Consider the following 14,791-nt stretch of genomic DNA (forward strand, 5'->3'; position numbering starts at 1 on the left):
ATATATATATATATATTTTTTTTTTTTTTTTCCTAAGCAGGTTGCACATAACCCTCTTTCCTTGCTAGCTCACAGTGGTTCTGGAATAAACTTTCAGCATTTGCACTGATGGCTGAAGATGATTGATCATTTGCCTTGGTTTTAAATGATCTGGGGCAGTTCTAACCCAGAAGAGAATGCGGAGCTAAAAACATGGAATTGATTCTGAGTTTATTTCCATTTTGAAAGGTAGTAAGAAGAAGTAATGGGGCCGTGGGAGGTGTGTGTTCTATGAACTGTGAAATAAGAGGAAGGAATTGGCTGTAAACCTGAGGATTTGGGTGAGAAAAAAATTCCTAGGAAGTGCTGCCTCTCTAGACAAAATATAGTTTAAGGCATAAATAACCTCAATTTCATTGCTTGACAGTTGGTATCCAAATGTTTCAGGAGGTATTTTAATATTAGTGATTTTTGCTTTCTGCCTATCAGGGTCCATACAATGCCAGCTTCTGAGGTAAAAACTGATTGATTGCTTTAAGCTCAGCATGGCTGAACTCGCCATCTCTGACTACAAATCTGTTCTTTTGTCCACATTCCTGAGCTCAGTTGCTGGCCTGTTCCTTCACTCCCTGAGGCAGGATCATGGCCGGGACTTTGGGACTCCTCTGGTTCTTTCCTTTCTCACAAAATAGCCCTCACTGCCATCTGCCAAATGCATCTACAGACCTTGAGGTAAAGAGGTGGAAGAGAGAGCTCCTGGAATAACTGGAGAAAGGAACCAGCCTCAGTGTTATTACAAGTGATTTTGGATCCTTGTTCTACTGACTTTGACAGAATATCAACACCAAACAAGATTACTCTAAGGTCATGACAAAGTAAGAAAAAAAAATCACTGAACCCCACAAAATACCAAAACCCTCTTTTCACTGAAAAGAGAACTGTTCTGCTTTACCAATTATGGGTTTATCTCTCCTTTGGTCTACCCTCCCCACAGAGAAACCATTGAGACATCAGTCAGAGTTGATGTCACAATCTTGAGTCTGAAGGCAGAAATCCTTTCTGTGGCCTCAGTTTTTCCTCAAGATCATCAACTGATTGGACAAGGCCCACCCACATTTTGGAGGGTAATCTTTCTATTCAGAGTCTACTGATTTAATTGCTAATCTTGTCTAAAGTGGTCAGAAGGTATGAACTTTCAATTATAAGATGAATAAATTCTGGGAATCTAATGTTCAGCATGGTGACTGTAGTTAGCAATACTGTACTGTATGCTTGAAAGCTGCTAAGAGAGTAGATCTTAAAAGTTCTCACCACAAAAAACTGGTAATTGTGAGGTGGTGAATGTGTTAACTAATCTTGTGGTGGTAATCACTTCACAATATATGTATGTTTGTGTCCAAATTTTTATAATGATACCAGTAATACTGGATTAGAGCCCACCCTGATGATCTCATCTACTAATGACATCTGTGAAGACTATTTTCAAATAATGTCACATTCAAAGGTACTGGGAGTTAGGATTTAAAAATATCTTTTTTTTAGGGGACATAATCTAGCCCCTCACAGCATAGGAGGAGACATTAACTTATAACAACAGAAGGCCTCCCCGGTGGCGCAGCGGTTGAGCGCTGGGTTGCGAAGCCGCCCGCGGCCTCTGCGGCGCCGGTTCGATCCCCGGCTGCTCCCTGGCCACCGGAGGAGGGTCCCACATGGCGCGCAGACCTCTCCTGCCGCCTGCTGCTCCCCTCAGCAGTGTACTTCGGTCCTTCTGCCTGCTCTGCTCCCCGCTCTGGCTCTGGTGAATTCTCTCACCCTCCCGCGCTTCTGACTGTACCCAGTGCATGTATAAACAGAACAAACAAACAAACAAACAAATAAATAAATAAATAAAACATGCCTCTATAAGAAAAAAAAAACAAAAATCTTCTAACAACAGAGAAAAGGATCATTACAGCTGAAGCTGCTTGGACAGAGGAATGTCAGGGCCCAAATGAAACATTGTACCTTATGTAAAGATGCTACACAGCTTCTAGAAGGTAGATGAAATTCAAGAACAGAAGGAGAAGAATGAACTTTAAGTGGGAGTCAAACAGAGTTGGTTTCAATAGACAAAACTAAGTTTGCTGATACCAGTAAGTGGATATAGGAATGTTAAATTCAATTCATATTATATCTATTTACACATATATCTATAATATACAGAACATATATAGATAGATAGATAGATAGATAGATAGATAGATAGATAGATAGATAATATACAGAATTTCTCTCTCTCTGTGGAAGAGTTATAATTTCAAATTGCTTGGATTAGAAAAGTCCATCCTACTTAACAGCAACCAAATAGAAATACAGCATTCTACAGATTGGCATGGCCTTATAGAGATTAGATTGAACCTTATGAAGTCGCCAATGTGTGACCATTGAAACTACAGAACTTGCCATCCAATAGCAATTGACCAAATATACATGGGAGAGGGACTTGTTATCCTTTGAAACCTTGCAAATCACCATCTAGTCCATCAACATATTGTTTCACCTGGTCTGACCTTGCAGTCTTGGCTTTCTATCTAGAACACCTCATCCCTGTCTCTCTAAGGAGCCCGGAGAGTCAGATTAAGTCACTTATTTCGTGAGTCCTTCTCAAACTTCTCCAGACTGTTTGCTACTCCCTCTTTCTTGCTCTCACTGCACCTTCTACTGGAGTCTCTTGTAAAGTCATGTTGACATAGTTATTTTCTCAAAAGGGTATGAGTTCTGTAGACACAGGCACTAGGTCTTATTCTTCATGTTCAGATCACCTAAAATTGTGCCTGGTGTGTCAAAGGCACTTGAACATGAATTTTGGGTTGCTATATGTGGGTGGTGTGGTTTAAGTGGAAAAGTTCTCTGCCTACATTCCTTCCTCAATTGATTTGGGGTGTAGTTGGCCGGCACTGAATTGGAGGGCCTGGTAACTGCAGTTCTGTACTGAGTGAGCTGTTCTACTCTTAAAATCAGTGGGGACTTCTTGGTGGCACAAGGGGTTAAGCACAGCACTGTCAAGCTATCTCCAGCCACTGCAGCATGAGTTTGATCCCTGACCAGGGAGCTACCCACATGGTGCAGCAGAGCTCTCCTGTCTTGCCTGCTGCTCCCCTCAACAGTGTATTTCAGTCAGTTTGCATCTTCCGTCCCCACTCTGTCTCTGTGAATCTTCTCACCCTCCACACCTCTGGCCTGTACCCAGTTCTTGTATGCATAAATAAATAAATCTTTAAAAAAAAAAAATCAGTGACACTCTTAAAAAAGGAATCCTCAGAGTAAAGAAGTGGGTACCTCAAATTTGTCTTTAACTATTCACTGAAGGTTAGAGGGAAATAAAAGCTTTCTCAGCTTTAGAATGTGGGGTTTCGTTGGCTTTAGACTATGTTTAATGTGCACTTCACTTAAAAGACATTGGAAATTTGGGCCTCCCCTGGTGGCGCAGTGGTTGAGCGCTGGGCTGCGAGGCTGCCCGCAGCCTCTGCAGTGTCAGTTCATTCCCCAGCCGCCGGCGAGGGTTCCACACACACACACACACACACACACACACACACAGACATTGGAAATTTGTATTTGCCCCAGAGTTTTGAGCAGAGACTTCCTGAATTCCTTTGTGTCTCAGTAAAACAAATAAAACAATTTTGCAAGGACAACAGGTGAATAAAAAAGTAAAAAGCAAGTTCCAATGAAATGGGAAGTGCTTAAAAGGAATGTTTTATTGTTTCTGCCTGAGTTTATAACATAGCTTATAAAGTGAAAACACTGCTTTAATAAAAATGGAATACTATTGGTTACATGAAATCCTGCCCCTCTGCCCAGCCACAGCAGGAGGCGTCCTTCATTGCTTGGGGTCACTGACGAGGGCTGTGGTGGAGTAGGAGTAGGGGCTGAGCAGGGCTGCGATGGTGTAGCGGCGCTGCCCGGAGTCGTTGGCTGTGAACACCACCTGCGGGAGAAGAGAGGCTAATTCCAGCATAGCTCATCCGGCAGCATGGACAGAGACTGTTGATTATTTTTATTTCATTAGTTTTTTGGGCAGGTTAGAACACCAATATCCAAATAGGCTGGCTAGCTAAACCCTCTGGAGTCTTGTGTGGGCCCTAGAATTAGACTTTTCTCCCTGCCTGGAGAATCAGGTCTCTTTTTTTTCACCTACTCACAACCGAAAGTGCTCCCCTGGCTGAGGGAAATCCTAAAGAGCCTAAAACTTCTTGTTCATGTTGTTGGTTTCAGTAAGAGGTGGGAGAAGGTAGAAGCTGGCATTCAGCCACCTGAAGACCTGAGAGTAGTGACTGCCAGCCCACCATAGATTCAGAGGCCTAGAATTTCGGAGCAGAAAGGGAACCATTCTCCCATGTCACTGATAAGCGAACCCAACCCTGAATTACAGTATTTGGCCCAAGTTTATATGGTGACAGAGCCAGACTACAAGATGTTCTCCATGCCCATAGAGTTTTTTCTCCAATTGTTCCTTTATATTTTCTACCATGAACATCAAGTATGTTTTTATGTATAAAACAGGCACTGACATAAATAAAAGCATTATAATGTCCTATTTACAATACAAGCACAGTGTGGGAAACCCAGGTGGGAATTCTGCAGCTGTTTGGGAAAATTGTCATTCAAAGTGTTGTCTCAGTCACAAACTTCAGGCTAATTTAGTAGTTGAGTGAAGCTTCTGAGACTCAGGTGTTAGGAAAATCTAGGCCCCTGCAGTGAAGCATGTAGAGAAAAATTTGATTCAGGAGAGAGATGGGAGCAGTTAGGAAGTATTTACTTTTAGTTATTTTGTTTACAGGTCCTAGGTTGAGCTTTGGCACACTTTGTATAAATACATTTTGTTCCAAATATGGAAAAAGGAAACCATGATTACTTGGGCACAGGAGAAAAAAAGATCTGGTTGCACCATACCAAACCCCAAAATCACATCAAGGAGAGGAGGAGAGAATCACTTAAGAATCTCCCTGAAGGAGAACGGGCACTCCCTAAAGGCCAAGTTTCTGGAAGCAACTGAGGACAATCTCTTATCTCTTCAGTCCCACTTGAGTCTTCCTAAGAATTATGAATGGCATAATCTATGTTCAAAAAAATCTATGAAGTGAAGAGGACTAATAGTTCCAAAAGAAATTTCCTAACTCTGGGGTAAGTCTAATATGGCCACCTGGGTCACTGGTTAAGGAAGAAGTAATGCTAGGGAAGAGAACATTCTGGAAGGTCCTTTTTAGAAGAAGCTGGAGGGAAAAATCTTATGGTTGATCTCATGGCTGAAGTGAGATGTTGGAATTCATGCTTGCCTTCCATTCTCCATATCGATTCAGACTCCAAGTTGGGCTCATGATTCCGCCCAAAATGTCCTATAGCAGTGCCCCCACTTCCATTCCAAGGGTAAGGATGTATTTTCACATCTGAATCTCTTGCAGAATGCTCAACACATAGTTTTCATTTTTTAATATTTGAATGAGTAGTGAAAGAATGAATAGCAGACAAGGAAGCTAATATCCAATGAATAGGAACAACACTTTATGAACAGTAAGGACAGCAGTGAATTTTCTCAGGGGTTCCTATCATGGAGACTCAGGGAAGACAAAGGTTGCAGGGAAACTTATTTTGAGTTCTAGGGCTGAAGCAAAGTCTCCTAGGGCACATGTCGGGTGGAGGGCACCATCTAAACCCTGCACCCGCCCCTGGAGGGGCTCTGTGTCTTGCAGCCTGGCAGAGGTGTGCCAAGCCGTGCTCCACAATAGATGTGCTTGCTTGTGACTTGTGGGCCCCAGAAGTCTAACAAGCCTCTACAGCTTCCCTGGCAACACTGTCTAATAAAAGAGCCGTTTTATGTCAATTGAAAGTTTTGTCCATGACTAAGCTAGAGAGAATGGTTCCTTTTCATGCCAAGTTATTTTTGATCCAATTAGTTGATCTTTAAGTTGGACCGACATGTCTGGATTCTATTTCCATGAGAGTCTTCTGTTTTAAATGACTTAAGGAATGACACACAAGATTAGGGCCATGTATAACTTTGAGGTTCTTAAATACTTAATAGGCAAAGGAATTGAAGGTGAATCAAGCATTACAAATGTGGCTTTATTATTATTTTTTAGCTTGACTTCTAATAGGTGGAAAGCTGGGGCATACCTGAGGCTAAATCTACACTGGGTCACATTGCTAATGATTTTTGTTCTTCTCCTTATTAGCCCTGTGACCTTTGACAAGTTACTTAATATCTCTGTGCCTCATTTTCATCAGTGGCTAAATGGGGATAATAATAGGACTAACCTGAATGGGTTGTTTATGAGGATTAAATAGGTTAAATTTTGAAAACACAATTGCATCTGACATAGGATATATGCTTGATAATTAGTATCTTCTATGTCACCATTATTATTTTGAAATTATTTTGAATTTATTGTTTCTCTATGCAGTGCCCAAAATCATTTATGTAAACCTCTGGGAGCAGGTGTGTTTTGGAACAAAACTTTAGAGAAGTAAAATGGTGCATCTATTTTTTGTTATATAAACCCCAAGTGGGGTTTGAAGGTTATCTCATGATCCCACATATCAATATCTCTTCAGCAAATAATAATAATATTCAGTAAAATGAATGAAGACTATAAAGAGCATCATATAAGTTTGTATTATGTTGCTAAATGAATTTTCACCAAATTTAGGGGAAAAGCTTGCTTTTCAGAGTTTTGTGGATTTCTGGTTATAGAGATGGGAAAGGAAAAACTGTGTTAGTTCAATGCTTTCCTTGTGACATTTCCATAGTAAGTGAAAGGCAAACTGTGCATTTCCTGGGATTAAAACCCAAAATATCGGGAGAAAAACCCCAAAACCAAAAACCAAAGCTCAAGTGTCTATGCACTCACCTCTACATATTCATGGAATGGGGAAATGCCAAGTGCCTTCCAGTAGGATTTGGTGTCTAATTCCACTTTGTATACCCCTTCTACAAATTTCTCCTCAGTGGTGAGCCCATGGAGCTCTCCAAATTCACTGGTTTTCCTAGGAGGAGCAAAAGTTCAGGTTAAGTGAAGCACTGAAGGAATAACAGCATGACAAAATGACACCACACCAGTGTGCAGGTGCACGTGCGCGCGCGCGCACACACACACACCCCCACATGCTTCATGTGCGTGTATTGTTTTCCTCTCAACAGAGTCAGGACAGGGAAAATTCTAGTAACTATCTGAAATTACCAGGTTGGCAATTTGTTAGAAATGCTTCCAAAAGTACATTGTAGATTTTTCACCTCTTTTTAGTTCAAAAAGAGTCATTGCAATTCGCTGGTGTTTGGAGGAAATTTATTAAAGACCCCCAGAAGTGGGTGTGAGCCCCCTGACTGGGCAGCTCTCCAGAACACCAGGTTTCTGTCCTCTCCCCTGTGGCATTAGGTGAAGAACTGTATATATTTAATCTCTCTGGAAATACTTTGCCAACAACAAAGAAGGCAACTTTTTTTTTTTTTGTTAACTAGGTAACTTCTATTTAAGTCCCAACTAAATCCCAATTAAGATCTGATTAAGATATGGACTCCTTGGTGGTGGCTGTGGTGTGATAATGTGCGTTAGAAGAGGTGTGAGTCTATTATCCCTAAATCATATACAGTGTTGTAAATAAAAGTTACTTTTTAAAAAAGTAATACAATTAAAAAAAACTGATGTTAGGAACTATTCCCTATTAAACTGTAATAATTAAGACACATAAAAATGGAAGTAGTCTTTGCTGCCTCTGACCATAGCCGCCCACCCCTCTTTCTTCTTTTCCAGGAAGAAAACATTTAACATACTTTTATTGTCTTGTCATAAGAAAAAATATTCGCAGACATATATTTGGTGTCTATTCTCTTTCTTTCTTAGAATACTTTCTTAATTATTTTTCATATTGTGCTTGGCATTTTACATAAACATAAATTAACTACAAGCAAAAACTCACCTGAAATCACATAAAAGAAAGTGATCTTCCTAATAATGGGTAAGGAACTGGTTGGGGATCTTAGAATTCAGTTAAAACACACAGGAAGTCTCCCCCACATGGAAAGCAAAACACTCAGCAGTAATACTTTGTGCTAACCGTTTCCTGGTTGATTTTTTCAGTTAGTTGGTTCAGGTTTACTAATAGGCATTTACTCTGAAATTCTTGCTAGCAGAAGTGGAAAGACTCCCTTAAAGTTATAAAGCAGCCAAGAGGTGCGAAGTCACTCTTGTACCTGATTTTGGGTGACTGGGAGGTTGGGCTGTGCTGAGTCTACACTGTGCATCTGACTTTTCTGTGTCCTTTCTTACTGAGCTCGACAGCGCCCAGCCATGCAGAGTGGGTGCTCCCCCAATAGTTGTTAGACAAAAGTCCTGGATTTGGGGTGATCTGGGTAAACTGCAGACAGCTGCTCACACATACAAACATGTATATGTCATTTCAGGAATTTTCAGGATCCCTGGTGCCCTTGGGTAATTCTCAAGCCAAGAACCCTTGTCTTGTAATTTTAGCAAAGATGTGTACTGTGTGATAACTTATTAATGAAAGGAAAAGAATTGAGGGGCAGCATTCACAAAGCACCTGAGTGTCATTAGGGACAGACAGTGACAAAAAGAAGGAGGTGGCACCTTCCATATACTCCAGCAGTGGCTCACCATCATTTTGGATCACATGCCACATAAAGAAAGTGATGGAAGCTACATACTCAAAAAAATGATTGTTCAGATTCCTGGTCATGCTCAGCTATGCAAAGCGAGAGGAAGTCATGTTTCTCAGGACCCTCTTGGCCTCTGCCTAATTTTCTGTTTAACAACAAGTGGCAGGTAAATGAAAGGTAAAATAAAGTCCCATGTCTGGTTTCGCTGGGCAGCTTACCCAGAGGCAAACGGTTCCCAGGTTTCATCAGCAGCTTTTTTGAACACCTTTACATCCACGTTGACAGCAGGACTGCCTCGGACAGCGTCCAGGACTTTGACCATCAGAGGACACTTGGATTGGCCCTGGGTATGGAGAAGACAAGTGAGAAGTTAACAGACTTGGCAATAGAAAAAGGATCCACTCTATGATATTAGAAATCTGGAACAAGGCAGGAAGTATATTCTAATCGCATTTCCTGTAACCCAAGTGTTGACAGTTAATGAGCTTTGCTACTCAGTATAACATAGACAAGAGTGTTCCCAAAGCAAGAATGGTTTTCGCCTCCAAACACACTGAGCTCAACTGGGTACATATACAATGGATTTTAAAGGAGAGAATAGGCCCCTGAGACCTGTGGCTTCATTAAGACTCGCTGTTTGAGTGGAATTATTGAAAATATATAACATTCCATGGAACCAAATCATTTTCCTGAGAGCATTTTAGTCAATTGTTGCCCAAGTAATTAATTCCCTCTTAGTAGTCATAAAATAATGTTGCATGACTTTGTGATCCTTTTTATAGTGTTCATTAATTCTTCTAGAGTACTTAAGATATCGAATATTGCCCTCCAAGCCTTTCAAAAATAGTTGATAAATCCATTTTCATTAGCTAAAGGGAAATAAATTCTATAAAAGCATGCATTTATGAAAATTTGCTATGAATAGCTTCACAAATGTCATTATTTCTACCATTTATCTTAAGAAATTGAGGTATGAGGCATAGCAAACCTGAGACACCAAAACAAATGGGAGAGCATCCAGAATCCAAGCCCCAGTTCAGTGAGCTCAGCAAAGCTTCATTCTTTGTGGAGCTTGAATCGATGATGTTTAAAAAGAGATGGTGAGTCCCCTTGTCACTTCTACTTCAGCTAGAATACATAGGAAATGTAAGAAAGGGGCTTCACAGAATGAGACACTCACCGTAGGGCCAGCCTCAGAAACAAATACGAGTCCAGCAAGGCATAGGAGGAGCAGGCGCTGGGAAGCCATCCTGTCGAGAACTAGTGGGCTCTATGATGGCCGCTCCCAGCTTGGGGCTTTTATACTCACTTCCCCCAAGCCAGGCTGCTGATCCCTGCCAACCTAACTCCAAACCTGCTGATTCTGATTATTGACTTAGTCAACAAAGGGAGAATAAGTAACCCACACAAATATGAACCTTGCCTGGAGAGATTAGCGCATCGGAACATTAGCTTTAGAAATATTCTTATTCTTAACAGATCATTTGACCAGCTAGATCATCAAAACTGAACAATCAAAACTAACAACAAATGTCCTACGCAATCTTCTTGGGACTTTTTACCTCCCTCACCTATATCTGTGCATGTTTTCCCTATTCTAGGCATTTTGTCTTTCATTTTAGATGATAGATGCACATTATAATAATTTATTTCACACTCAAAGACAGTTGGCTGCACAGACTTAAATATAATAGATTAAAAAACAAAACAACATTATATTTGATATATGTCCATGAGTCAACAAGGAAAATCCCTTGGCACTGTTTACAAAAAGTCTATATTTTAACTAAACTCAGTCATTTGGAAGTTTTGCTTAGTTTACAATTTCTCCACAATATTTGTGTTCTTTCCATACACGTTTCATTGGGCTCCAAGGAATAATGACATATTTCATGTGATATTGATTAACCTGCAATATAGAGAACTAAATATCCTTTACTGGCTCTCTTGCATTGGCTGTATAGAAACAAAACTTCCCAACTGGCCTTTAAATCTAAAGAATCATAACCAAAATTTCTGGAAGAAAGTGGAAATAGAAAGAGAAGCCACAATTGACAACAGATAGTTTACTTCCTTGCGACTTTCGGATTGGATTTATAATCATTGATGATTCATTGATCAATGAAACACTAAGTCGTGTTTATGTGTGTGCGTGTGTTTGCATATGGATTAAGGTAGGTTTGGGCTTGATAAAGACAACAATGTAGACGATGTGGAGAAGATAGAGAAAAATGTTGGACAAATACATGTCAAGGGGGTATCCAGCTTGGAGTAATGGGAGGGGGAATTCCCATAGTTGAGAGAGTTAGGGAGGAAGAAACAAGAGATCATGAAGGAAAAAGGCTTTCAGGAAGTTGTGGAAGGGTCAGGAATGCATTCCAGGAAAACAAAAATGTGTCCAAGAACATGAGGGAAGAATGGTTTGACTACAGGAAAGCAGCAACAAACATATTCCAGTTCAGAGGATAGTTAGGAATGAAATCGCTTATCTTTAGAATATGACTCTTAAGTGGCACTGGAAAGAGTTCTAAATTTGGGCTTAGATAACCTGAGTCATCCAATTCCTGGTTCTACTGCCCAGTTTCCCAGATGATTTTCTCTGAGTGATTTAATATCTTAGACACTTAGTTTATTCATTGTAAAATAGAAATACCTTCTTTTCTACTTCAAAAGACTGTTCTAATAACTTTTTAATATGAAATGGTATAAAATCTCTTTGTAAACTGTCAACTACTGTTCTGATGTAAAGTATATAATTATAACACAATTATCTCTGCTGACGAGAAAACTATTATCTCTCGTACATTGTCATCCAGGATTCACTTCCTTTTTCCATTGCTCAGAATGTGGAGAGTCTGTTTTCTGATTATGAATGCTAAACACTTGAAAATTCTCTCAGATCTCAAATAAATCTTCCATTGTGCATCTTGGCACTACTTTCTGTTACAACCTAGAAATATCTCCTATAGTTTGTGTGTTGGCTGCCTAGACTGCTCCTAATCCAGAGACATGGCCTGTTTGGCCTGAAGATGTTCCTTTGAAATTTCTGAAAAAGTTGCTGAAACAAAAAATTGAGACACGTTGCATGAACATTTGGATTTTGGGCTTCTCTTGAAGAATTAGGAAAGATGGCGGCTCCAGGTCCACATTCCCACGTGACGGCAGGCAGCATTACTTACACAGACTTGGCGACTCAGGCCTCCCCTCCAACTCTGAGGCTAGGCCACAGTTTCTAGTGGTATCATCTACTCGGCCCTTTTTCTTCCCTTACACATGTCCTGTTTCTTTCTTTTGATTCACAGTTGCTGGTCTTCCTGTCATCAATTGACATAAGTGGGGGGGTGACAGTTTATTTTCTTTTTGCTAGTAGACATTTCCACTTCTCTGAACAATTCCTTTTGAGACACATTTCCTGGAATCCTTACTACCTAAGATTTCCTCCCCTGACATATTCACATTGGTCAATGTTTCTCTTCAAATATGACGCTCTGAACTGGACAGTGTCTGATGCTCAAGAGGGGGGCCAGGCCAACACTCAGGACATTGAGGTAGCTATTTCTGTTGATAAAGGCATTCCACTGTGAATGATGCCCTCTAAGCAGCTTCTTACATCTGTATCTGTGATCACCCCCACTTCATCATAGCACTGCCCACTGCAACCCCTGGGTCACAATGACCTAAAATCACCATATATTATTCATCATCCTGTGCTTCTATCATTTATGAATTTTTTTATTTTCTCAGCTTAATTGAGGCATAATTGACAAAATTTTGAAATCTGATACATGCATGCATTGTGAAAGAATTGCTACCATCTAGTTAACACATCCTTCACAGATTTATCTTTGTAAATGTGTGTGAAAACTTTTAAGTTCTACCCTTTTAATGAATTCAATTACATAATACTTCGTTATTAACTGTAGTCACCATGTCTTACCTTAGATCCTCAGACTTTACTCAGCTTATAGAGAGAAGTTTATTTTTACTTATTTCTCCTAAGTCCCTGCCCTCCCCCAATACACTCTTCCCCTCACATGAATACTTTTTATCTACTTTCTGTTTCTATGAGTTCAACCTTTTTCTTTTTTCCAGATACCATATACAAGTGATACTCTGAAGTATTTATCTTCCTCTCTATGACTTATCTCACTTTTCATAATGCCCTCCAATTTCATTCATGTCATCATAAATGGGAGCATTTCCTTTACTCTCATGATTGAATAATATTTCATTATCTCTTGTATTTGTTATTGACATTTGTTATACACACACACACATGCACACACACCCCATGTCTCTTTTATCCATTCATTCACTGGTGGAAACTTATTTTTTTCATATATTAGTTATCATGAATAATGCTACAATGAATTTGGGAGCACAGACATCTCTTTGATTTTCGGTTCTCACGTCTTATATATATATTCCAAGACATGGAATTGCTGTTTAATTTGTTCTATTTTGAACTTTTTGAGGAACTGCCATACTGTTTTCCACAGTGGCTGCACCAACAGTGCACAAAGGTTTCCTTTCTTCACATCCTTGCTGACACTTGTTATAGTTTATCTTTTTGATGATAGCTGTTCTAACAGGTGTGAGCTGATAGCTCATTGTGGTTATCACATAGGAATTTTTTTTTTTTTAGAGATTTATTTATTTATTTATATAAGCACTGGGTACAGTCAGAAGCTCAGGAGAGTGAGAGAATCCACCAGAGCCAGAGGGGAGGGCAGAACAGGCAGACTGATGAAGTACACTGCTGAGGGGAGCCGCGGGCGGCAGGAGAGGTCTGCACGCCATGTGGGACCCTCGCCTGGTGGCTGGGGATGGAACCAGCGCTTGCAGAGGCTGCAGGCAGCTTCGCAAGCCAGCGCTCAACCGCTGCGCCACTGGGGAGGCCCTATCACATATCAATTTTAACCTAAATACAGGAATCTACATTTATGCCTGATACAGCTCATCCTGCTTCTTACTTCCCACTACTCCATCTTATTTACACCACTAAGTAGTTGATTCTGTAATTCACTACGTTAGTGTGTCCTCCAAGCCTCATGCCCTTGGCCACTTAGACTTGCTTGCCTTCTGAACTGTCATGGATTGGCAAATCATTAATAAAATTTGAATTTGAAAAAAGAGGAGGTGGAGGCAAAGTGAGGCAATTCAGAGGACAGAGAGGATTCTGAATCTGGTTGCTGAATTATTGATAAAACCTCATCGATAGAGATTATTTTTAATAGTAAAAGAAGATAAAATGTTGGCAGAGACCTAAAAGATCAAGTGCAGATAGCCTGAAGCAAAAGTAAGGGAGCCCAAGAAGGAGTTTACAGTGTTTTAGTTGAGAAAAAAAGCAAGGCTGAAATACAAATGAAAAAAAAAAAAAACAAAAAACAACTAATGGGAATGCATTTTTGATCAGAGGCATGCTCGTGTGGGACAAATGACAATGACAAATACAACAAAAAAATGAATGTTTCTTGCCTGAGAGGTAATTTGTGGTGAGTGAAGTTTACATGGATAAACACAGATTCCCAAAGACAAGAGAGACTGCCTTCCCTGTGTTTATTTGAGTTCGAGAAAGCTCTGTTAGAAGGGTGGTTACATGGGATCTGCCAAGAGGGATGAATTAAGGTCAAGGGTCACCGCATTCCTGGAGTCCTCAGTGGTTGCTGCAGAGACCCTGTGCTTTAGAAAGAATCTCAGCTGTGACTCCGATACAGTGCTAGAAAAGAAGGGAGCGTTAGCAAAACATTCATACTAGGTGTTTGTATCTTTGCTATTCATGTACTGTTTTCTTCTTGTTCTGACCATGGGACTCTAGCCTCACTGTTCAATGGAAATTTCAAAGACTAATTTCATAACAACATTCATCCTCTTACTACAGAATATGCAATGGTTAATGAACAACTCAGACTTGCTTAGTTTAAAGTTCTTCTTCCCCTCCCATATAACAAACAGACTTATTTATTTATTTATTTAAATATCATAAACTCTTTCTTCTTTGTTTATTTTCTGAGGGTGCATGTCAATTGCTAATCAGTGAACTGTGGGCCCTGAAATGCCACAAGTATCACTGTGAGCAGGCTTACTGGCCAAAGAGGAGTTGGCTGGCCAAGTGTTTGGACTTGGATTCGTAGGAATGGGGTGAGGAATAAAGTATTC

General features: G+C 40.2%; 1 protein-coding gene across 1 annotated transcript; it reads right to left on the bottom strand.

Annotated features, from left to right (window-relative positions):
* Positions 1 to 3,704: 3,704 nt before the first annotated feature.
* On the bottom strand, positions 3,705 to 9,964 carry TTR (transthyretin). Its single transcript, XM_037509714.1, has 4 exons — positions 9,813 to 9,964; positions 8,851 to 8,975; positions 6,870 to 7,005; positions 3,705 to 3,949 (listed from the first exon to the last, which is right to left on the bottom strand). Exons 1-4 carry the CDS (start codon positions 9,879 to 9,881, stop codon positions 3,842 to 3,844), a joined length of 438 nt encoding a protein of 145 aa, XP_037365611.1. The 5' UTR covers positions 9,882 to 9,964; the 3' UTR covers positions 3,705 to 3,841.
* Positions 9,965 to 14,791: the final 4,827 nt, after the last annotated feature.

Source organism: Talpa occidentalis, unplaced genomic scaffold (genome assembly GCF_014898055.3).
Source record: "Talpa occidentalis isolate TD23 unplaced genomic scaffold, MPIMG_talOcc4v2.1 talOcc4.13, whole genome shotgun sequence".
NCBI classification, from domain to species: Eukaryota; Metazoa; Chordata; class Mammalia; order Eulipotyphla; family Talpidae; genus Talpa; species Talpa occidentalis.